This window comes from Mycteria americana, chromosome 9 (genome assembly GCF_035582795.1).
Source record: "Mycteria americana isolate JAX WOST 10 ecotype Jacksonville Zoo and Gardens chromosome 9, USCA_MyAme_1.0, whole genome shotgun sequence".
In the NCBI taxonomy this organism is placed as follows: Eukaryota; Metazoa; Chordata; class Aves; order Ciconiiformes; family Ciconiidae; genus Mycteria; species Mycteria americana.
In genome coordinates this window covers 13,945,820-13,970,597 of record NC_134373.1, presented here as the reverse complement: position 1 = coordinate 13,970,597, position 24,778 = coordinate 13,945,820, and the positions used below count along the sequence as shown (strand labels likewise).

Here is a 24,778-nt window from a genome sequence, read left to right as displayed (position 1 = left end):
TAAAGTTCTATTTCTGTCCCCCACATCACTACGTTTAGAGTGAGTTAATGCTTTAATGGGAGAAACAGAACTACAACCAAGCAACAATGATCTTAGTGGCTCCATATAGATGGTCCAGCTGCCTAGAGCACATATCAGCCACATATTCCTTCAGATACACATACCTAGTTTGTGAACAGATTGATAGACAGGGCTCTGAACCATCACTCAAAGATAAATGGAAATCTTTTGATTTGGCATAGGAAAACACATCACTTTCACTGGTACAGCTTCAACACTCATATTTCCTGTCCAAGTGTTAAAGAAGTGAGAAGTGCTTTTATACAGGATGCAAGGATACCTGACCCTTCCTCAAATTATATATAGTTTTGAAGTCAATATGAATGTCTGGAACAAGGAATTTTTTGCTAGTCTAAGAAAATATTTACAGGCCTGCAAACAGTTTCTAAATGAGCCTCATGCACCAGTCTAAAGGAAGGCAAAAGTCCAGGCCAAAGTCAAAAGCTGTCTAATGTCATCCACAGATACTTCAGAAACTTTTAGGAAATAACTAACCTAATGCCAAGAAACATATATGCAATATTTTGTAGGATCAAACTTTAAAATAAACACATAAAACTGTAGTGCTGAAACACTGAATTCACCTCACGGGAACCTTCAAAGGAATTTAAAAGAACTGGATCACAAACTCCTATTCAGTCTCAATGCAACTTGGTATTCAATGTCTTAGAAAAATAAGTCCTTCCTCAGACCTCTCAGAAAACATCAAATCTCTCTTTCTGCTCTAAAACAAGGAAAAAAAGCTAAGGGACAAGGAAAAAAAGCTAAGTCAATAGAAAGTCTTCACATTTCCATCTTTCAATATCTTTCCTTGCCCTTAGAGATTGAATTTCTAACTTCTCCCCTTTAGACATATCTGTATAGCAAATGTTCTTCCATTAATCAATTTTGTATGGAAGTATACTATGCAAATTAACTGAAATAAGGTAAAACTCATATAAGTTAGATTTTAAGACTAATGAATACATTTATTTCTTTCAAATTATCAAATGTGTTACAGAATAAATATCTTAGTATCCCAAAATAAAACATGATAATCAAAACAGACTTCTGAGAAAGAAATGTATGGACTGTCTACATAAATCTGATGACATTCAGTATTTAGAAAGATCCATACCTATTCTGATACTGAAAGCACAGAAGCTAAAAAAAAAAAAAAAAAAAAAAAAAAATTCTGCAGATTTCTGACAGCTGGCATTAAAAGTCAGATTTCCTACCACAAGTTCAGTCCTAATGAGAACTGCAACAAGTGAAAGTCTCTGTCACACACAAAAATAGACACAACACTCAGTCTCCCAACTCCAATGCTTAGGTATTAGTGTCCATAGCAACACAGCACTGTTCATTTTATTTATTAAATACAAAACAGCAAAAATAATAATAATGAATGGCATACATCAACAACAGCTATTTCAATACATAAGGAAGGAACATTCCCAAACCTATCATGGAAAGAAAACACAACTGCAATGCGACTGGGAAGAGTAACACCACAAAAACTTCAAGCTAAAATGAAAAGACACAAAGAAAGACTCAGTACAGGTATACAGAAGTAGTTACGGATTGAGGAAGTCTACTCTTTATATTTCATATAAGTCTCCTTATAACATTTTCAGGAATTCCCCTCACCCTGATCTGCCCTATTAACAACAGTAAGCTTTCTTGGTTATGTAACCAACACAAATATAAATAGACTTTTGGCATCAACTTGCATCTCTGTTTGCTTAAAGGCCTTTCAATAGTACAATTACATTCGTGGGAATCTTCATCAAGATTTTAGTGAATATACTGGCATCATCTCCTGTTTGGACAGCAACAATAGGAGTTGTTTGGACTTGAAAGTGACAGCTTTGAAAAAACCTGCAATTGGTGTATAATCAGGAGTAACAAGACCAGGAGCACTACACTGATGTGATGCTTTCCTGTCTGCGTTGGTTCCCCTGGATGCTCTATGAACTCTTTGTTTTTCAAGCACATGGTTTCTGTTAGCCAGAAAGCCAAAAGATCACCTCAGATCTCTGCAACTTCAAAACTGCCTCGACAGCTCAGTTCTTCAGAAATAACAGAGACATCTATAGCCAGGATGACGCGTCAGGAGCTAGATGCCCAGTTACGAACTTCACAGTCAGAACTACAGAGTTAGTCCCAGATTCACAATTCAAACACCTGGGGCACTTACCTAAATTTGCCATTCAATTTATTAATAAAAAGGACATAAACCTTTCTTTGTAAGGAAAACAAATTTAAAACCCTGATCCCCAGTATCCAATCAGATTTTTTCTGATACGGTGGAGGGAAAGAGACAAACTATAGCTTATACCAAGTACAGCTCCTAACCTTTTTTATACTCCCAATAGAAGATACTCCAACAGCACAGCTGTGAAAGCAATAAAAAGAAATCAAATCACATAAAGAACAATCATTTAGTGCATATATACACAGATAAGCACAGACAGTCCTGAGTTCAAGCTTTGACTGCAGCACCTGCAAGCCAGCCCTGACCCGGCAGCTGGGCCAGCATGGTGCTGCCCCACAGCTTTTGCTCCCTGGCTTGGGGGGAACGTGGCTATCTCTGCCCACAGCCTGCTCTGCACCAGCCTCTGCAGGAGCCGCCTGACATCTGACTGACATAATTCCAGCTGTTTTAAATGCTTTGTCTAAAAGTAATTCAAGTGTTCTTAGAAACAACTTATCACATTGTTAAAAACCAAATGTTTTATTTACCTACAGCTCCTAAGATTGTGAAATATCATTAGTGTTTTACCTGCAGATAGTGTCCTCTCTGAAGATGAGCTGTATGCTATATCATAAAGAAAGGAGCCAGAAATCAATGTTAAGTAATGTATTGGACTTTCAGCATCACAATATTTTCCAGATAAAAGAAAAAAACTTTACCGAAAAAGGCTCAAAAAGGAACAATGATTAATGACCAACTCTGAAGAGCCAACATCTTTTAATCGTCTGTCTGGACTTTCAGTCTCCTCTGAGGAGGCCGAGTTCCATCGTACTGAGCTGTGGATGCAACTCGGGTAAGACTGCAAAGCAGCTGGGCTAACAGGGGGGCTATTCTAAGTCTATGTCAAATGCCAAGAACCTAAAGCTTTATTTCTAAATTGTATCAGTTCCAAAATCAAGGGGGCAAAATGTATTGGACAAAACCATGATACAGGATCAGATTTTTGTCAGCAAGCTTAGCACATAGGACAGAAACAAGTGAGGCTTATTGAAAATGTCTAATTAAGAAGCAAGAAAAAGACATGAAAGGTTTTCCATGATCTAAACACTGTTCTGCACAGATGGGCTTAATAGTACTGAACAGCCAATAACAGACCCAATATTTATAAGCGATCTTCTGTTTTGCACTTAACAGTTCCAGTCCCAAGTCTGCCTCTTACTATGTCAGTAGTCTGCAGACAAAGACCCTTCTCACCATTACTGTACTGGGGACAGACAAAACCGGTGACGGGGTGGGGGGTGGGAATTTATTAGTAGTAGCTGGCAGCACCTAGCAGTGCTTTAAAACTGAACTTTGCAGAGTTCTTGTCCCTTTAAATCTTAACTCCAGTCATTTCAACATTATTAAAGAAAACAAGAGTAGAGTCATGCTAAAAACCAAATATGTGGAACGTGACTAGGGTAACATGGCAGGAGAAAGAGGATTATGAGGAGCAGCATTCTCAGCAAGCCTAGCAGCTCCAGCCTGCCCAGGGAGATACAGATGTAGCATTTTGAAGTTAATGCTCTCTGTCAGGAGCTGCAGCAGCGGAGAAGCCTGCGCACAGCCATTTCTGCCACTCCTGCTCACTGCAAGAAGCCTTTAGCATAACAAGACAGGGAGAGGGGGATATCAACAAAGCCGATGTGAAAATAAATGTTGTTTGAAAAAGCACAGGGACATGGACAAGTACAACATTCACAAAACATAAATAGTGTTTTAATTTTGCTTGGTAATGACTACAATGTACAGTATCTTGGCTAATTCAGTCAGTATACTTTGTTGAGGAGAGTTACCTAACCACATTTGGAAGTCTTCAAAGAAGAAATGTTTCCATGGTGGTGTAGTCTTAACTCACTCTGAAGTGTTAAGATTTATAGCACCCAGCCTTAAAATTTGTGGGGTGGGTGGAATAGTTATTAGAAGCCTATAACTACTACTACATCAGAAAGCCTGTCAATCTAGAATGTCCCCAAAAAGCGTACCGATATATCAATCTGCCTTCCAGACAGCTCCTACCTATTTCTCAAATTATCTGGGTTGTTAAATAGCAGTGTAGGATTTGTTAGAATAATGTCGATGTTGTATACGTTGTATACATGTATTACATTGCATATTGCTGTATCTGAATAAAGACATAAAAAGTATAGCATCCTTGTCTGTTCTCCATTTTGCCTTGAGATGAGGCAAAACAATTCCTTATCTACTACCTTTTTTATTTACAGTCCAATTTCCACCAATGCATTCTGAAAGAGTCCCATTCCTATAAGCCTTATCTACTTTCGCCTTGCATCTATAAGGCATTCACAATAAAGCCCCAATGTGCATTGTCACAACAGATATATGCTAATTATGACATTGAATTTATTATACAACAATATGAAAGTCAGACAATACTCAGTATTCCCAGTAAATGGAAAAAATGTATTTACTATATTTGTATTACCCACAGATATTTGCAGATCTTTCAACTCTTAGAAGTGCATAAAACATACTAACTATAAGCAATATATTTTAATATCTAATTTCCAGCAGAGATGCAAAGTAGTGCCTCAAGAACTGCACATGATACAAGCACTGGCAAAAATCACTGATTATATTTTAGAAAATGGATGTTTCCTTTCTTCATTCTAGACCTTAAACTTGAATAAAATATTTGCTGTGTAGTACTAGAAGTATGCAGGACACTTCAAAGATGACAAAGATGCAGATCAGACAATTATATCAAATGAATAAGCTAAAAGTTATGTTCACATCTGCTTGAAGAATTGAGATCTCTAAGGACTCTAAAGTAAAATATTTTTAGCCCTCTGGAACGAAGCGCAGTTACAGCTCTAGCACTTCACAAACACACTATTGCAATGTCAAGATAAAGATAAAATCCCACCTTGCATCCAAAAAGCTCTTTTTTAGATTCCAACAGATTTTTAAAAGAACTTTGCAAAGGTCCTTGTTCTCGGACCTCCAGGTCATAACACAATACTAATTCCTGCTGGCACAGCTCTGCAGTTACCTTGTACAGCTCTCCTATCAAGTGCGCTCCAAACAGGAGTTTGACAAAGCAATAGGGAATGTACTCATAAAGAAACAAGGGGGTTTTTTTTGTAAAAATAGTATTTGAAATGTTTCTCCTTTTTCAAATAAACATGTTTTTTCTTATTTTATTTAACACAGTTTTTAGCATTTTGTGGGTTTCATGTGTAACAGAAATTTTAAAATATTTCCAAACATTTCCAAAACATTTCAGTCTCAGTGCAAGTAAAACACTCCAATTTCATCTTCCTGATTAAACGTTTCTGTAAGACAAAAAATTTACATGTACAGTTTTCTAAGTTAGCTGTGAAAGCAAAGCCTACATTTCATATTCAGACTCCAATTGCACATCAAAGCTTTACTTTTAAATTCAGTAAAGATGCAAGTTTAATCTCAGGAGACTATGATGTCTTAGAAGTTAAAACATTAAGTGCTGCTACCAACAATCTTTAAGAGATTGTGCTTTTGATATATCCATTTCTAATGAGAATCGCTGAACTGAAGTTACTCAATAAGCATTACCAGTTATCTTGGGTGACTTGCAAAACCTTCCACTGATTCTACAGAAACTAAGGCTTTCACTTGAATTTCTATATAACCTTCTATACTAATTGCTTTAATACTTTGTTCACTCCCTGCGACAACTTTCACTTCTACTTTTTCTCCCCTGCATTAATCCACAATACTATCACCTTTCCCTCAGTTGCAACGACACAAGAAATAACCTTAATTAGCACATGTTTCCAAAATGTTATCACTAAGTATTTGTAGCAATGTGCACCCTGTGTCACAACCCCCTCACAGTTAATTCATTTCCTGTAAGCAAATAAACAGAAAAAAAAAAAAAAATCTTTTAAACATGCATTAAATTTCAGACAGAAAGGCAACTGAAGGTTCAAGAAAATACACATTTGTCAATAGCTGGCCAAAAATCCAAAATATTTCATCATTATGTCAGTATCTTAAAGAATTATTCCCAAGAAAAACCCATTTTTCCCCTCTACTAGCTGCTCCACGTATAATCGCTTTTAACAGAGATACATATTTAGAAATCTCCATGCACATTCATCTGTATCTCCTTCAGCATTTCAGCATCTTCATTTTCTACAGTGCCCTAAAAAAACTTCCTGGGAGGCACAGTATTGTCCTCTTGCACCATACACTTAGCTGTCTCAAAGTTAACTTTTTTTTTTTTAAGAGATGTTAAGGCCCTCAATTACTATCTTAATATTTCCTTCTCTGCCTTATAATATAGTGAAGGTACATTAACGACATATAATGCCTTATCTCTTCACTGAAGGGAAGATGTGCCTGACTGACTCCCTATCATTTCAAGGGTAAAAGTTTTAATCCTCATGTGGATCAGTCCCACCTCCATCTTTCAAGACAGATCTGCCACCTTGCAAAGGTTTGTAATTTCCCCTTTGCTATACATCCAAATCACCTGAAAAAAAAAAATATAGTGCAAGTAAGGGAAAATGTTTATCTACAGAGCATTTTCTTAGATTAGGCAGATCAGAAATGAAAGATGAGCTCAAACACTGGCTACAAACTTAGCTGATCAGGTAATGCAAGCAGAACCTGAAGTAAATGCATTTCAATTATAAATTAATATCGGATGCTGCTCTCCGGAAAAAAGCAGTTCAAGATAACAACTGAGAATGAGCAGGGTTACAACTTTCCAAAATTAGCCTGACATGATCTAATTCCACTTCAGTGGGAGTTAGATTGGGCCATGTGCCCACAGCAACATGAGGCTAACTGCTGCCTCTCAAAAGCAACAGTTAAATGAAAACTGTCTATTACTACCCTAATTAACCTGACCCAGCCACATACAGTAATAATTACTTTGTTGGGGTTTTTTTTTATGGTAGCTTTCCTCAAAGTTTCCACAGAATTCTGTGAACGCTTAAAGACAGACTTTTATATATTTATATATGCAGCAAGAAGGCTGGCAAAGAAAGGCCAGGATGATACACTGGAAAGATAAACCCATCTATCAGTGGTTTAGAATAAAGAAATACCAGCTTCCTTCGTTGTGTGAGGCAGTTTCTTTATATCCAAATCTCAGCGCTCTTATTTAATGTAAGATTCTAAATCCTCTAAAAATTGCAGCCACCATTTGTTGCTATGAGGAGAAAACCCTACATCATTTCAACAATAATATGTACCAGTAATGCTCAACTGTTGCTGCCAGGGATTTTTTCCATATATCATGCAAATACATCAGCTGTCATACAAAAATATATTCTTAAGACTCAGTTGCTGTAAGATTAATTTATTTGCCATGCCAGGAATGCAGCCTTGAGGAAAAAAAATAATTAAAAATGGCTTTGTTGCTTTCATCTTGATGTTATTTTAACGTGAATGCTTCATTAGAGCAATATATCTATGACCAAGGAGGGAGATCATTTACCTCTTTAGCTACTTAAATTCTATTTAAATGGCCATTATGAATGATTGTAGAACTAATGAATTTGTCTTCCAAACAGTCTCAGAATTTAGGAAGCATTTTGTAGACATAAGAGGCAGATATTTAACAAGTCTCAAAATAACTATTTGACAAAGCCAATAGAGTAAACACACATCCCAAAACATTTATCCAGGAAGCCATAGCTGGCCCTTTTTAGGTTGCGTTAAGGGGTATATACACACACTGGCTGAAGTTAAGATGGATTTTTTTTTTTGTCAAGTTCCTGTGAAAATAGAAGATGGAAGAATAATGAGTCTATCCATGAGTGATTTAGCGAAGTGTAACAAAGTATATTTTTCCCCAAAAGTGCAAGCTTTGGTTGAGGATGAGAGGTTGTTTTTGAACTTCTGTATTTCAGTAGCTCCAAACTCCACGGGAAAAATCTTCAGATCTGAAATAAACAACATCCTCCAACCTCTACTTGTCCCGGCATCAGGAAACAGCTATCTGAATCTTTGCATTTTTAATACCTCCAGACTGTGGGCTCTAGACTACACCCCAGCATTTGCAAAATTCTAGCTGGAGGGACTAGCAACCAACAACTACTCAAATCTGCCTGGATTATCTTTAAGATAGAAAAGAAGCATATTTTGACTACTGAGATGTATGATTGTTTTAAATTACCAGCTGCACATTAAGAAGCAGTAAGGATTACATTTAAGGCTTCAAGAACCTGTTTGTCCTTAATCTTATTTTTCATTTTTATAAAAGTTTTGTTACAAGATCAGATGGATTTCTTATATTTATGCCCTGACCAAATATGAACTAAAAAAAAGTGTTCCATTTCTACACAGATATGATTGCAAGATAAACATGTTTTGACATCGTAAAATACAACAACAACATAAAAATTAAGTGTAATATTTAAGAGAAGAATTGTTATATTTTATGGCAAAAATAATGTTCTCTCTAACACGTATTAAGATCTTAACTTACTTTTAGACTTCTTGAATCATTTATAGTCTAGCTACATCTTTCACTACACCACTGTTAATTGTCCTACAAAAAATTGCAACCAAAAGATCGTGTAAAGTAATTTTTTTATTCATCCATTATTTTTCTGGATGGATTTAGCTCAATAGCCTAACAGTATTCTGCTGTTTCCACAGCAGAATACAGCTGTTTCAGCTGAATCCACAGCTGTTTCATATCGCTGCAAGGAAACATTTTTAAAAGAACACCTACAATTTTCCTTAATAATGAAGTTTTAAATTGACTAGGTTCATCAGTAGTGTTTTCAGGTTCTGTTAGTTTTTAAACTATGGCTGAATTTCCACGTGTTATTCCAGGAACTTTTTAGTCTAGGTGATTTTACTGGAAATCAGCAGAAAAACATTTACAAATACTTAGTTAACTGTTGGCTGGATTCATCAGGCTTCACATAGCTAACCATACACTAGTCACACCTGCTTTGAAATTTACAGGATCATACATACAGTTCTAGGAGGCCACATACCTTACTTTCTGTCATTCAAGAACTATTCAATGTGCAACATTTTTAATGCCTTATCAAAAATATAGATGAAATAGTGCTCTGGGCTATACTGGTCATGGGCTATACTAAAATAACCTTCTGCAGAAGGTTTCCCATATGACTGTGACCTGTTCAATTTAATAATATAAAAGGTATGGTAATATAGATTGCCACAGCCTGGGAAGCTAAGCTTACTAATGTCCTTAAAGCATTCTGACAACTTTAACAGAAAGGCTGGAACAGTGCCCAAGTAAGGTATCTACTAGGTAATTCAAAGCTTCCCAACAATTCCATAAAAATTGAACTTTGCCAAAGCGAGCAAGTTCTCAACGTTGAGGTGGCAAAACTAAATCTTACAGCACCAAATTGGGTTCTAGAAGGAGTCAAGAGGGCTGGGAAAGGGACTGTGGAGACTCCAGTGCCTGGATCAGGGGTCAGTAAAGTTGCAGGGGTCTGTGTGCCGCAGAGTCCCTCTTTTTTCACCCTTCCAGCTTCCTAGAACATCCTTTACCTCCACAGTGCTGCAGGTGTACAGGATTTACACTGCCAGGAGCAGACCAATCTCTGTCAGATGCAGCAGTAGTAGAGCTTTACAAATAAAACACCAGAGTGGCAAATGAGGCCATCCTTGCTGCTGGAATGGCCAATCTCCATCTCTTAACCTAGTCAAAGCAGACAGACAACTGTGCTAGGCAGCAACCTACTTTGCTTATGCTTATGCCTAAAGCCAAATTTGCGTATTATGAAAATGGAAGGCAACACAATAACACAAAACAGTTTGAGTCAGTAGAAATGTACGCTGCAGCACTCAATTACAGCTGGGTGAATTAAGGACTGTGTTACAAATTTAATTCCCCACCACCACCACTTTGCAAGTCAAGCTAGATCTTTCAGTATTAAAAATTCCACTTAAAAATTATTTGAAGATCTTATCACCCAACAATTGAATTAATTCAGCTTGTAATTTCTACCCTTGGAGAAGCATGAGCACAAAGTCATTTTGTAGGAACCGTGTCTTCCTATTTTGGGGGGACAGAACGGGACAAGGAATTATCTTTACACATTTCTTCCCTCCTGTCTAAATCCCCTGCACAGCATTAACTCAGTCACATTTGGGGAGCCCAATCAGATTACTATTACCAGAATCAAGTAGAGTCCGTTCTGCGTTGCACAGTGCTGACCTCAGACACTGATTCCAAATGGTGATTGTTTACTGGTTCTACAAATAGTATTATCAGCCAAAAGGCACCATGTCTTATCAACTCTCTTTACCCATTTATATAGTACACACTTTCCCACTAAAAGGTTGCTTTTTTTTTTAGCATGCCAAGCCCTCATTTTGACCAAAATTGCTTACAAAGACTCCATCCTACAGCTACTTTTGAAAGCATCAGTATCTTCACTATCTTAAAGTTTAAGTTAATTCAAATAATGTCATCCCTAAACATAAACTACTCTTTTTGCTTTCTATAGCTGTAAATACTATCCTGTTAAAGACACCTTCATTTCACGAAACACTTTTCATTGATAAAGAACTATCAACATACAGAAACAGTTGTACCTCCGTTTACACACCTGCCTCTATTCAATTTCTCTTTCACAGTTCTTATTTAGAAAAGGCTATCCAAATGTTTAGATTAGGCCACTAACTCAGCTTCTTTACAGGTTCTTAATTCTTGGAACACAGCATAACACTGTGTCTGCTAGTCATGATCTTACTTCTGTAATAGGAGGTTAAGGGGTCTGATCCCTTGATTTGGATCCATATGCTATGTTGATTTTACAATAAATAACAGATAATCTAATCTGGAAGAAAACTACCTTGCTCTAACTAGTACTCTTTGAACGTTATGCCAAAGTTAATCTCTACCAGAGATATGCAAAAGAAAGAAGTCAGATTTCAAAGCACTGTAAGACTGCTGGAGAGAATCTCAACAGCCTGACGTAAGAGTGGTTCTACCGTTCAAAGCTATCCGTGAACCATGACTGAATAGACAGCCCAGACTTTTCAAAGGTACCATAATGTTAGTGAACTTACTGGTCTGTTTTTAACAGAAGTCTGAATCCTTCTGAATATCCTCACAGGCTTCTGAAGTTGGACATCCAAATACCAAAGCACCCAAGGTTAGAGACCATTTTGGAAAACGTAATCTGCATTCAGCAGTTGCCTATACAAACAATTCTCTTGTAAGCATTTAACTCGTTCTTTGCAGAGCACTGTGGAACGTATAAATGGGATAAACTTCATATGGAAAAGCTCTGTTCTGATCGCCGTTTCTGTTGCATATAAGTAGAAAGGTCACAGGTTTTGCAGTACCATGAAAGAAGGATCTTTCTCTAAATTATTTAAACCATTAAATGACAGAGATGGAAACATATGACTTACTGTAAGGTGTTGTATCAGTCGGGTCAGGAGGTGGAAAATTTTCTGTGAAGTTGACATTACACAAGTCTGTACTACAGCAGCAGAAGCGATATGTTCCATTCTGAATCAAGGAAGGGGTGGTTGTAACGATACACTCCTCGAAGTGACACTCTTGTGGGTCTCCTATATGAGACCAGCAACCTGTAAAAAGAGGTGAATTAATTCTTTTTAAAGGAGACATAAAATTAATTCTATTGCATGGACAATTAAACACACCTATAGAAATCCATGCATTACCTAATTAAATGTTACATAGTGGGGTGAAAACAGTTATCATAATTTGCTTGTCTGACTTCACTACCACCTTTTAAACCAAAAATTGAAGAATTTACCACGGCCAAGGAGAAGAAACATGGGCAGCAATGAAGGCCAACATCAGAGGTGTCCAGCTGTCAAGCTCAATAAGACAAAACCCCAACTCTTGAGCTTTCTAAGCAGAAGTATGCCATTCCCCATGCCTCTGAGACCACAGACAACATTACCACCCTTTGGCCCACAGTCTAGATGAAATTGTGATCTAGTCCCCTCTTTCTAAGGCCACAAGACTGCATCTATAGTTTGGTGCTTCTTGCATAATTTCTAAAAATTCTGTCCTTCCTCATTGTCAACATCACTGGACTCTTCTACAGGATCACAACTTATTTCTTGGTTAATGCAGGCCCTTTCTCCCTGCAGCAACTGTTCTTTCCCAGGTATGGTCAATGGCAGTTAAATTGTCATTTATGCACAAATGCCTGCAAGGGAAAGAGGTAGCGTAGGAGCAGAGGTGAGCAGTCAGACTGCTTCTTTCAGCAGATTACCAGATCAAACATGAAACAACAACCTTGAGTACAACTCCACAGGATGTTTGTAAATACCAGTTTTCATTCAGCCTTATACTACGTTAAGTTGTATCCAAGTAACCAAGAGCAGAGTCCCTGAGAATGGTAATCAAAACACATCTCCAGCAACTGTAAGACCATTCACCCCTCCCTACCATCACTCTCCCCGCAGAATAGCAGCGAATTGACAGTTAGTGATATGTGACAGTTTTGTGCTATAGCTGCAGTTTTCTTTGTAAGCAAACATCCAATCAATATGAATATACATTTTTACTTAATGAGATGCTTATTTTTAAATTTACCATTACATCAATACATATACTGAGATATATTCAAGAACGCCATCTTCCTCTGGACATCCTAAGTAACAAGCAATTTGAGTCTTTTTTCCTTCAACTGTGCATTGATCTCTTTGGTCTTTTAGAAGGCATTTATTTCAAACAAACTTTCTGTTCATATTTAAAACTGCTAAATGGGAAATTTAAAATTATGCATTTGTACAATGCACAAACAAAATGTCTAGCTTTGCAGCTGTTACACTGAAATGTTACATACCTTGTTTTACAAGATGTATGTCTCCTTCTCGTGTTTTTTCCCAAAGTCCATAGCAGGTACTACCTTTCATGCACAAAATTGTGCCATTCTCCTGCGAGATTCGGCTCTCACTGATTCCATGGTCCTGCTGATATGGGTCCTTAAATGCACACAGCCGTTCCTCACTCTGCGCAGCTTTAGACAAAGAAAGGAAAATATTTTTTGTCAGTGATTTTATGCATAAAATATTAACTTTAATAAAAGGATGATTAAGGTCTTCTGGAAACCTATATTTAAAACCATCCTGAATTATATGTATCTGTTCTTTAAACTGTACCCAACAGTCAGAAATAAAAAGGAGGTCTATCCCGAAGTTACTTTCATAAAGAGGACAAAAAAACCTCAGCAGATGTTTCAGAATGAATGTGCAAATGTTTGAAGTTCACAGGTGCAGAATAAAAATTTCATTGCATAGTCTCCATTTGTCCTCAAGCATAAGTTACGCAACTGTTAGCTGGTTTCTTCAGCAATTGCATGCATTACTTAATTGTTTCCAGATCCTAAACCAAGATGATCTTTTGCAGACTGCCATCCAACCCAGTGCCTACCTAATTCAGAGGGGTTTTTTTCCACTCTCTTTCTAGTGACCTATCTCTTTTTTCTACATGTTATCCAGCTGTTGCACTGATATTTACTTCTTTTTGCTAAGCAACCTATCAGTTTGGGCCCTTTCACACAACTTCATTAATGACCACCAACAGAAATACTAAGGGCAGAGTAAAACCCATATGATTAACTAGCAGTTCTGGGAAACACTGCCTGTAAACAGGAGCAACACTGCGTGTAAAGCCTCCTTGTGGAATGTCCAGCAGGAGCATTATAAAACGTACAAAGATAGCACAAAAATAAATACCCACAATCACCTGAAAAATCTTTGGGGTTTTTTATTACGACAAAAAACCAAAACCACCCACAAAAAGCATACTGATTTTTACAAGAACATTTAATCAACAAACTTCAAAAATTTAGTATCTTAAGAATTCATATGTTTTACCCATATGATTACTGCTTTTTTGTTTATGTCGCTTCAATGAAAGGACTCAACCATGCTGATATGCCTTGTCATCTTTTCTTTAGGAAGAGAAGAGTAAACACATTTAAACAATAAATTCTTCAGAAAGGCATCAAGTCCAAGATAAATAAATCATACGTTTGTGGTGAATATGATATTTAGAATATTTTCATTCTTCCCTTGAATGATTTTATAAAATGCATGGAAAGCTAGGTGTGTAATTACAAGGCACTTAATAAGTATTATTCAGTAGTACAGCTCAGCAAACATCCAATCGCAGTAATAATTTGTACTATGTATCTCAACAACTAGATTTCATTCAGTTCTTTAACTCCCATGAAAGCACTGGTAGCGAAAAGATGCAAGGTAGCGTAGCTTGGTCTTTTGGGAAAACAGATTTTGAACTTAAAATAAAATTATAGCACACATCATTGTAAATTATTAAAGGTACTGTATATGTATAAAATGTCTCCTCACTGAGGATTTATGTATTTGATCCTTCTGCAGCACTGACCCCAAAGAAGCCATGTTTCAGCAAGGCAGACTTACTGCAAAAATGCTGTTTCATTGTGTCACCAGCACAGACAATTGGGTAATAGAAAGACAAACCAAGAGACTCAGATACATGTCTCACTTCTAAGGCCGTTACTATTCATTAAGGAGTCAGAATTCAGAATTCTCTTATGCTGAGACAACCATGAATAGCTGCACCATCCAGAAAAGCAGTCTGTCAGTGACTCCCAGTTTATTCTGTGGCAGCAGTAATTAAAATAGCACAACTTGGCTTATTTTTTAGTGGTCTGGTAGGGTGTGTACGATCAGTTGAGCTGCATGTCAGCTCAGTGGCAGTAGAACTCTCTGCTGAGGAGACAGGAACTTCTTAAGCCACTGTAATTCAATCACTTGCAGCTCCACATACTCCAATAACCTGGCCGGCAGTCCATGCTACTCACCCCCCTCTCTGTACACTGGTCAGTGTACAATTAACACTTTACATCTGGAACTAGAGTTTTGAAGTGATAAATACATTTATTATAAAGCAGTGGCTTGATATTCAGAAACTCAGTTGCTTACATTTCATATCTAATTTTTTTTCTTTCTAAATGAGTAGTTAGTCGAGTTACCGAGGACAAAAGGTCACACATTAACAGCTAGCATATGCTGCCTCAAGCAGTACTTGCCAGTCTCACGTAGTAGTTTTATTCTCAGGAACAGCTGAGTATGCCAGGCGTGAAGCATCTGTCCTGCATTCTCTGCTCCATGACATGGGACTGGCCAAGAAACAATGTATGAAAGGACAGTACTCCATTGCCATTAGAGAACTGGAGCTGATTAACTTTTTGAAAATCAAAAGGACAAAAAAATTATCACAGATCTATAATTTTCAAGAGAGAACGGGACAGAATTATACGGCCTTGTGAAATACAACGTATCTGCTCCTAGGGACACTACGAAGGTTTTTAAAGCAGTTGCGTGTGATAGCTGAGTGGGACTAAGGTCATCTGAAATGTTGGTTGTTTACAGAATGCTCAAACTGCTGCAAGATAAGCCCTTTCATAATTTGCCTTTATTGTGAAAAATAAATTAAAAAGAACAGAATTTATAAAACAGCCACATGAATTTGGTTTCCTTATCAAAAATCTGTGGTTAAAAAAAAAAAAGTAATTCCAGGAAAGTCCACTTTCATAATACCTCAATAGGTTCAATAACAACAACAACAACAACCCACAAAAAAAAAAAAAAAAAAAAAAAAAAACCCCAAAAAACCCAAAACACAAACACAAACCCCACCAACTTTTAACCTCTGAACTAATGGAAGAAAAAGAAAAAAAACTTTTGTTTTTGCTTTCTACTCAGAAATATAGTTTCATGTATCATGTCTGTGCTCCAGAGACACAGACAGCTTTAATTGCCTACTTTTCTGGTCTCTTCACCTTTCTATATATCTCTTAGGATCAAGGTTGAGAGGCAAGAACATGCAGAAGATACTTGAAAAAAGAAAAGTTGTGAACCGTCGTGCTGATGCTGTCCAACCATACACTGTAGAAAATAACAGTTGCTACCAAAGGCTTTTCCAATTTTAAAAAAGGTATTGCCCTATAAGAATTCCTGCAGAGGGGAGGAAGGGGCAAGCATAAGAGAGTACAACACCCACTGCTAGCAACCTGAGTGTCTATCAGTTTTCTAGCAAACTAATAAAAATGTAAGTTAACTTGCCACAATTTAATGTCAGATGATCTCAGTGGGAAACTTTTCCAACAAAAAATAAAGGTTACTCACCCAACAACTAGAGTTTTCATGCTGATCACTGCACATTCCTGCTTCAATTATAACTCAGAGTAGTACAACCCCTGTGGGAGCAGTACCCACTGCAATACTCTGCTGACCCCTGCCCCTTCCCTGATGGCATGGAACATCTGGAGAACAGGGGACACATAACAAAAGCTACTTATTTTTCTCTATGGCCTCTGTAGGTTCATTGTTGAAGCTGTAATGTCGAAGAAAATTGGGTAGGGCATTCAGATGTCCAGAAACCGTCTCGAAGAACAACAGAATAGATGAGCCGCTTTAATTTCTTTGCATGATTTCGGCACATTCCTGCTCTGGGAATTTGGCAGTAAGGTTTCCTCCTTCCAGGCAGTGGAAACTAGTCGGCTCTAAAAACATGTAGTATTGGAATACTTCTAAGTCAGGCCTTGAAAGCAACCTCCAGCCTAGATGAGTATGCCTTAAACCTTCCTCAAAAGAAATGGAGCTACTACTACAAAAACAGACAGAAGTGCTGGGGTGCTTGTTCTAAACTTCACCTATTTCAATAGAAATCTTACCCTTCAAGGTAAAATACTGTTGCTCATTTGAATTTACATGCGTTCCTCATGGATGACCTTTTATGTCAGTTTTCAGCCGTCATGGGAGCCAACAGCTATGCATGGTGCCTTCAGAGATAAAATACATCTACCTGTCCCTTGGGAACTCTGCACTTGCAATGTGAAAGGGCAACCACTAACACTCTCTCTAGCGGCTTAGCTGGAAAGAATTCCAAAGCTGCTTCTTCCAAAACTCCATCCTTGGAGATATTCAAAAGCCATCCGGACATGGTCCTGGGCAACCAGCCCTAGGTGACCCTGCCTGACCAGGGGGTTGGACAAGATGACCTCCAGAGGTCCCTGCCAACATCAACTATTCTGTGATTCCTGCAGGGCACAGGTCTCAAGGAACTCAATGTGCAGCAACCAGACAGAAAAACAATCCTCCTCGGCTGGGCTACCTGCTATTTTTTGTCTCCAAGGCAGTCGCAATGGTAGGGTAGGACTAGAACTACTGGATTCTCTTGTTTGTCTTCAGTTCAAATAGATCCAAACCCAAGGAAATACCGTAATGTTAAGATCTTTATTAAACAAAAGCAATTAAAATAAGCAACTTATTTATTCTATGAAGACTGAGGCTCTTGAACTGATCCGTTAGATATATCCAGTTCATTTGCTACCTATGTCAGAAACAGGAAGGGGCAAAGCCCCTGCAGACAGATGTGCTCACCAGATATTAAGGACCCATGAACAGTTCACTGTGCAGCGCTCCTTTCCTTACAGATTTCACGGATCCAAGATGCACCAGCAGTGTATCCTCAAACTGACAAAATGCAGCAGCCATTTACAGATCAAGCTATATGGTATACTTGCCCAGACATGAAATGTCCCGGGATACAAACAAAACCAAGACCTAGCACCAAAATAAGTGGCAGCACAGGTTTCACAGGATATCTGCTGCATGGCTGAAGTCATTTTGCAGAGCCCTGCTCTTACTGAAAGAAATGATGTTGTTTCAACTCTGTTACAGGCCCTTTAAAGCTTTCCATCTCATCACTCCTGCACAAGTTAAGCATCACAAAAATAACTGCAGTAAAATCATTCAAATTAATCTGGATTGCAGTTTCTCTATAAATGTGTGAGTCTATAATAACTCTTTCATCATTAGGTCTAAAGCACAACAAACAGAAAAAACTGCCAAAGATGCATGTATGCCCCCAAAGATTATAAATCTCCTGAATCAAATGAGCAACTTCCCCCCCCCCCCCCTCCCAGGGTGGGGGGGCAGCTCTGGAGAGTTCACTGTACTTAAACGCAATTATCTGATTAAATCAGTACGTGACAAAAGTGTAATTTTAGAAAGATGGAAATTATGACTACAGAAAGGAGAAAGTCACATTAAAGGCTACCTCCAAAACTGGAAAATATCTATTTATTATTTCTTTCACAATATATAAGAAGTAAGAGAAGGACTTTTGGTACTTTTATTATCTTTATAAGGTAAATTTCATAGTAAACCATATTTGTTCATCACATAGAACTCATTATACATTCAGGTCTTCTCTAATTCACCTTTAATGAAAGACTATGCGAGAGATTTTGAAACCAACAAATGGCAATTGAATACTTACATGTCATATGCCACTGAAAAATTTGCTATTACACACAACTGTACTAGCAACAGATAGGCTGACATTGAAAAGGACAAGAAGTAAAACCTGAACAACAAATCATAAAGGATTTATAATGAAATGCCTATTTTCCATTCCTCTTGAACTTGTGTACTAGACAAACTATGTCAAAATAATTCAATAAAAATAATAAAAACGAACTCAAACTTCCGTTCTCTCATCCAGCAGAGATTTCCAACAAAGACAAGGGAAGGCACCATTCCCAGAATTTCTACCAAGGGAAAAAACCAGCAAGAGCGAGGCAAGCTCTTCACTTCCCCATCATAAACCAGAAAAAAACCAAAATGAGTTCTGTTGCTCTCCAGCCCATTCTACACCTCTGTTTATATAAAAATACACTTTACTGTCCAGTTTCAAAAATATGCTTAAAACATGAGCAGCATTACAATTGAGTATGGGTGCTTCAAGAAACATTAAATGTTCTTAGCTTTCCTGCTTGGCTGCCATTACTGGTGCGTCTGATCACCACGTGCACATTAACAGACTTAACTTGAAGCAGATTGTGAAACCTTATTGTCACATTCCGAAAGGAGAATGGGGAAACAGACTACATTAAATTACTTTCCTGAAATCATAAAGGAACTGGGAATTGCCCATAGTTTCCCAAGTCCATCCTGTGTCTCACTCTTACTGCCGCAGTGCTCTGGGGGGCATGGAGTTCATCCCCATGCCACTACACGGCCTCAAGAAAAAGCACCAGGGTTTCAGGAATTTCCTTTTGGCATATGGCTCAGGTTTTGATACGATTACAATCTCAGCATTTATCAGTTCTACTGTAAACAAACAAAGCTGAAAAAAACAAGTTATTACAGGAAAAATACTATATCGAAGTTTTCAATATTTTCTCCCTGTAACCACACTGCTATTTCCAACTGCTCAGGAACAGAGAAGCGATTCAACAAGTACGTGAATTCTGGATGTCTGTAGTGGTTCACTACAAAAGCACCCTGAGATATGTTTACTATTTGAATATTTGCCTTCGTTCACCACTAAAGATACTTCTGGACAGCAAAGATCAAAAGAAAATTACAAGTGCATCTACTGTCTGTGTCAGAAATCTTGTGTGCTATGAATATACGATTCATCTGTACTAGGATGAGTTTAAACAAATGAATATGCTGTTATTGTTTTTAATAACTAATTATTTTAATAAACTAATATCAATATACTGCTTTTAATATACTAATTCTTTTGCGATCATTTTGTGTTCGAGGAAAACATAATTACTGAAAACAATTACAAGAGAAATACCAAAAGTTACAGGAATCCAACTGCAAATCCTTAGAACATGAGTCATGTTTTCATTAATAGCATAGGAAGTCAGTTCCATTAGTACTTAATCGACGCTTCCTGACCTTCCATCTATTCAATGCAGTACATGGAACATGCACCAAGTGCAAAGGGAGGGGGAAAGGAAGGAAAACGGACTCAAATGTTACTCAAATGCTACAAAGAATTATTCTACTCCATGTTCTAATTGTCAGGATCAAAAAATAAAGACGGAAAGAAAGAAACATTTGCCACTTTACAATTAATGACAGGCAATATATTCCATGACGCAACAGTCACAAATAAAAGAATCTGAGATAACAGTCTTGCATGTAACCTACAAGAATAGACTTGCTAGCATCACTGACCACATACCCAGGTACCATGTTGGTAATTATGTCCAACTGCCTTCATGACCACATAGGTGAAGACTTGAAAAAAAGACAAAAAATGAAAATGGTTTCTGAGCATTTGTTTGCCTGTAATGGGACTTCTTTAAATACAGGCCACCATACATTCAACTGGGAACCTCATTAGGCTGCAACAGATGTTTTGAAAAGATTAAGTTTTTTTCTGTAACTTGTCCTTTGAATTAGTGAGATTTTCATCAGAACAGCCATAGACACAAAACCTGTTTTCTTTTGGCTCTGTCAGCTCTCTATGGAGCTTTTTTATTTACACAATACGGGGAAACATCACTGCCCTCGAGGCAGGGTTATGAGATAGCACGTGTCTTCATAATGCAAACTATTAAAAGGGAGGCGATTAAAGTAATGTACATCAGGAGGCTCCTTTGAGTATATCCTTTCAACTACTGATAGCTGAATTCTGGCGTGATGTACAGAGAAACAGAATCTTGAAGAAATCATCACTTAGCAAGCACTCTACTGCTGCTTTTTTCATCTTTTTCTCCTCAGAGGCTTTAATGACAAATATTTCTAAATGAGTATACACTTATATAAAAATGTATCACAGGCAGACGTCTTTTGAAAGAAGTCATTCTTCTACAGACTGACCATCCTTAATACTAACTTAGAGTGGGAGGAAAAAAGCTAAACTGTTGGTAACCTTCCACATATTTACACTTCCAGTACTCTGTTTTGTAGCGTGTTTGACCAACTGCACAGCAGAGATCTGCACTGACTGGTCAGGAAGAGAAATAAATTGCCTGCTTAAGGACTGGGCATGAAAGTCTAAACCAACGAGAAATGGCCGGGGGACTTTCTGAGCAAGAGGTCAGGAGCAGCACAGTGCAACACACAGCCAGGGAGCTCTTGGTCGGGCAGACAGCACAGCCTGTTGCTTTACAGCAAACTTCTGTGCTAGAAGTCCTCCAGGCAGCCTCCACAAACTCAACCACTAGATTAATATTTTACAGATATGAATAAGAAAGAATGGAAATTTGCATGAGAGAATACAGTAGGAATGTCCAGGAGGGAAGCAGGAAATTAAAGAAAAATGCTTCAGAAATTTACATCTCTGGTCATAAGCTTTCCTCTCCTTCTAACAAAAAGAGAGGAAATAAACATCACAATCATTAAAGCTCCTTCTATACTTTATAGGACGTATTACATATTTCAAGATATACTGCAAAATATATTTTGACAATAAACCCCTTACAGTTTATACTCAATGTTAAAATCTGGAATAATTTGTTCACAGTACTGCATGTCCTTAGCCTTCATTGATGAAAATTATTTTGGTTTTGTCTGCTTTTGCGGTGTAACATCGCAGTTTCAAATGCTGGCAATTACACAGAGCCAGGCTTTGATTGAGAACTAGTGCCAAAACTAAAATGATTGCTAGTACTGATATCCATTTCAAAGTGATTAAGTGACTGCACATGCAGATGACTAAATCATTTATGTTCATTACAAGACCCTTTTCCATCAAAATAGCATGAGACTAGCAAATTCAAGTGTCTTTTTTTCTGTATGTGGATATACTTTAGTCTTTCCTTCTCCTCAACCTAACCTTTAAGCAAGCAAGTAAATTTGAAATCTCTTTACTCCCCTTTCTAACACAGTGTTGTCTGCTGATAAACACTACCAGCAGTGACAGAGATGCCAACCTTTTCCTGTTTTGTATTCTTCAACAGTACTTGGGAATGTTGGTGTTTCAGCTTCATTCTGAAGTCCTAGTGGTCTCTTAGCACTAAATGAATAAAACAGAACTAGATCATGTGGCAGCTGTGTTGTATCTCGCATGTTGTGCACGAGGTTCACACTTCATTTCCCACCCAGGCACTGCTGTCTTGCACCACTGCGGTACACGGTCCGTGGGCTCCTCTCGGCACCGTCTGGGATGTGCTGACCCTCTTAGCACAGCCCCACTGCCACAAAGCCACCAACACATGTCCCCCTTGCAGCCCACTATTGTTATACACCTCTGCCCAGATGCATCCACCATACCAGGAATTTCATGAATTGGAATTAATGTAAACAGAGAGGTATGAAGTGGCCAAAAAGTAAATAGTCAACTCAAATTCTTTAGTGAAGGCCTTGTTCTCCTTCCCCCAAATTTACTCTCAAAGGAAGTATTACCTTCAAAGAACCCAACTTAAGCAAGAGGAGCCATGCAGGAGAGCAACAGGATGGCAGAGATTTATTGCTAGCAGCTGACAAATTATGTAGTCCCCAAATGCCGCCAGATTTTATGCAAATATAGCTAAGCTTACTGCCCATAAACTGTGCCACTGCCTGATTTCTACAGCCTTCTAAATGTTTCTGAGGACAACCAGACCACCTCGCTGTGCAAACCTCATCTGAATCAGGCATTACCACAGAATCAGAATTTTATCCATCTAGTAAGAGCACAAGATATAGTGGCAAGAAAGCCAGCAACACCTGTGTTCTGGCATAAAATCTGCTGGGACAAAATTCAAGAACTTCAAGCAAATTTGAACCAACGGAGTTAATAGTGGTTCATGGATTACATCAAGAGGCTGAGGCATTTTTCAGCTTATATGGGAAGAGATTCAAGCCAAATCTGTAATGAGGATATATCTCATTGACTCAGCCAGGGTCAGAGAAGGCCAAACTACAGAATTAAAACCAAGTGTCCTGAAGTCTCAGCTAGAGCCCTAACAAGTTGACCTTTGACTACCTCTACTTTGGCCACTAATCAGAGCTTCCCCCACCTTACAAGATTTCCTCCAGAATGTATACATCTAAATCAGAAAAAGAATCTACCTCCCTCAATGACTCAGCATTTTCCTTAACACTGTTTTATAGCTGTGTTCCGCTGGTACACAGTTAGGACATTTGTTTTTATTGTATAAGGCTGTCTAGTTCAGCAGGTTTCTTCCTTCCATCTTTTTCCCCTATGCTAAATTACCATTGATTTTTAACAAGACAGAATTAAAACTAAATGTATGTAACAGGTAGTAGAGGAAGGTTATCAATCTGTCCAATATGAAATTTCTAAATATATCACCTGCTAGCAGTGAAAAACCCACTCTGGTATGTTAAAAAACAATAGCATTATCTTAGTTCAACGATTATGCGGGACTGATGACATTTTATCACACAACTTTTCACTTAAGAAACAGTTAAAGGCTTTGCAGCAAGGGATTACAGCAGATTTGGGGTATTTTTAACATTGTAAAAATAGTAAAATGTCATGGCATTTTAGCATTCACTTTGTTAGCTTTAAAATACTCATCTTTGTCATCAGACTTCAACTTATAGCCAGCTTATAGCCATTTCTAAAAACTTCACATTCCATATTAAAGCAAAACCCAGTCACAGCATGTCGTATGTGGAAATGCAAGGGTCCAAGCATACTCAAAAAGCCTTCTGAAAAAGCTGTCAAGTTCAAATACTGGAAAGCAGAAGTAAATTAGCATAAAAGTTATACAATTAAACCATTAAATACCACAGAAGTGTCCAATCATGGAGTATGTTTAACACTCACTTAAGGGAGAATCTAATCTAAACACATTAGTGGAGTACAAAGCATAAAAACATTACTCTCGACTCTGAAAGCTTATTTTTTGCATTAATCTTAGAGCTTCCACAATTTTAATAAAGTTGAAGATTTTCTGTGGGGGTTCACATGGCAGAAAGCATCTCTGTGGCTTCAAAGCACACTGTCAGGTTTGCACTATCTTCTTGTCTCAGGATGAAACGATTGCTTATTCTACCCCATGAGCAAACAGGAATTCCAGTCTTTACACATAGTTGAATCAGCTCAGAAAGAACCTACTTACAGACTCGTGATGTCGGGCAAAAGAAAATGATACATTTTCAATAAAAAGTACTTTGTAAGACAGCTTTAATATATACTTTCCACTTTATTCAAGTATTACTCCAACTCAAGCTAAAGGTCATTTAAGCCCAGATTTCTGGAAAAACATAGAGAAGGAAGTAGCTGGCTTTCACTGACTTGATGGGAAATGGACATCCAACTTCTCCAGGTCTCCTGGAAAAATCCCAGCCTACATTTACTCTTCTGAAAGCATGAATATGTATATTACAGGATTTAAACAAACCTAGCATTTTTCCAATTTTTTTAAAATATTATTCACTTCCTAAACGACTATGTCTCCATTCAGAGAAAAATAAGTATGTTCATATTACTGTTTAGCAATTATGTCAGAACAGAAATCATCACAGCCTTAGTCACACATAATCTTTTCCAGCGGCCAGTGTCTATTCACAGAACTGAAAAAGCCTGAATTCTTTATCTTTGCCCTAGACTGGAGTTCAGGGATTTTTTTCTGGGTATGAGCGTCTGGCTTTTGTTTATCTGGGCTGTCAAAGTGAAGTATCTGCATGGAATAACACAGGAAACTCTGCAGCAAAAGCAACAGTAAAGCAAACTAATGATGTGGTATTTCTCCCCCAAACTCAGATGTAACAAACTTCCCAGAGCAAAATCAATTATTTCAGAGTCTACTTTAG

At 37.8% G+C, this 24,778-nt stretch overlaps 1 protein-coding gene across 2 annotated transcripts in view; it reads right to left on the bottom strand.

The window, feature by feature from the left end:
• BMPR2 (bone morphogenetic protein receptor type 2) overlaps window positions 1-24,778 on the bottom strand; it is a 111,360-nt gene that overhangs the window by 40,970 nt on the left and 45,612 nt on the right. For both annotated transcript variants that reach the window (XM_075512431.1, XM_075512432.1), the window contains exons 2-3: window positions 13,057-13,230; window positions 11,642-11,821 (exon numbers count right to left, since the gene is read on the bottom strand). In XM_075512431.1, the coding sequence (XP_075368546.1) occupies window positions 11,642-11,821; window positions 13,057-13,230 (354 nt within the window). The remainder of the gene's footprint in view (window positions 1-11,641; window positions 11,822-13,056; window positions 13,231-24,778) is intronic.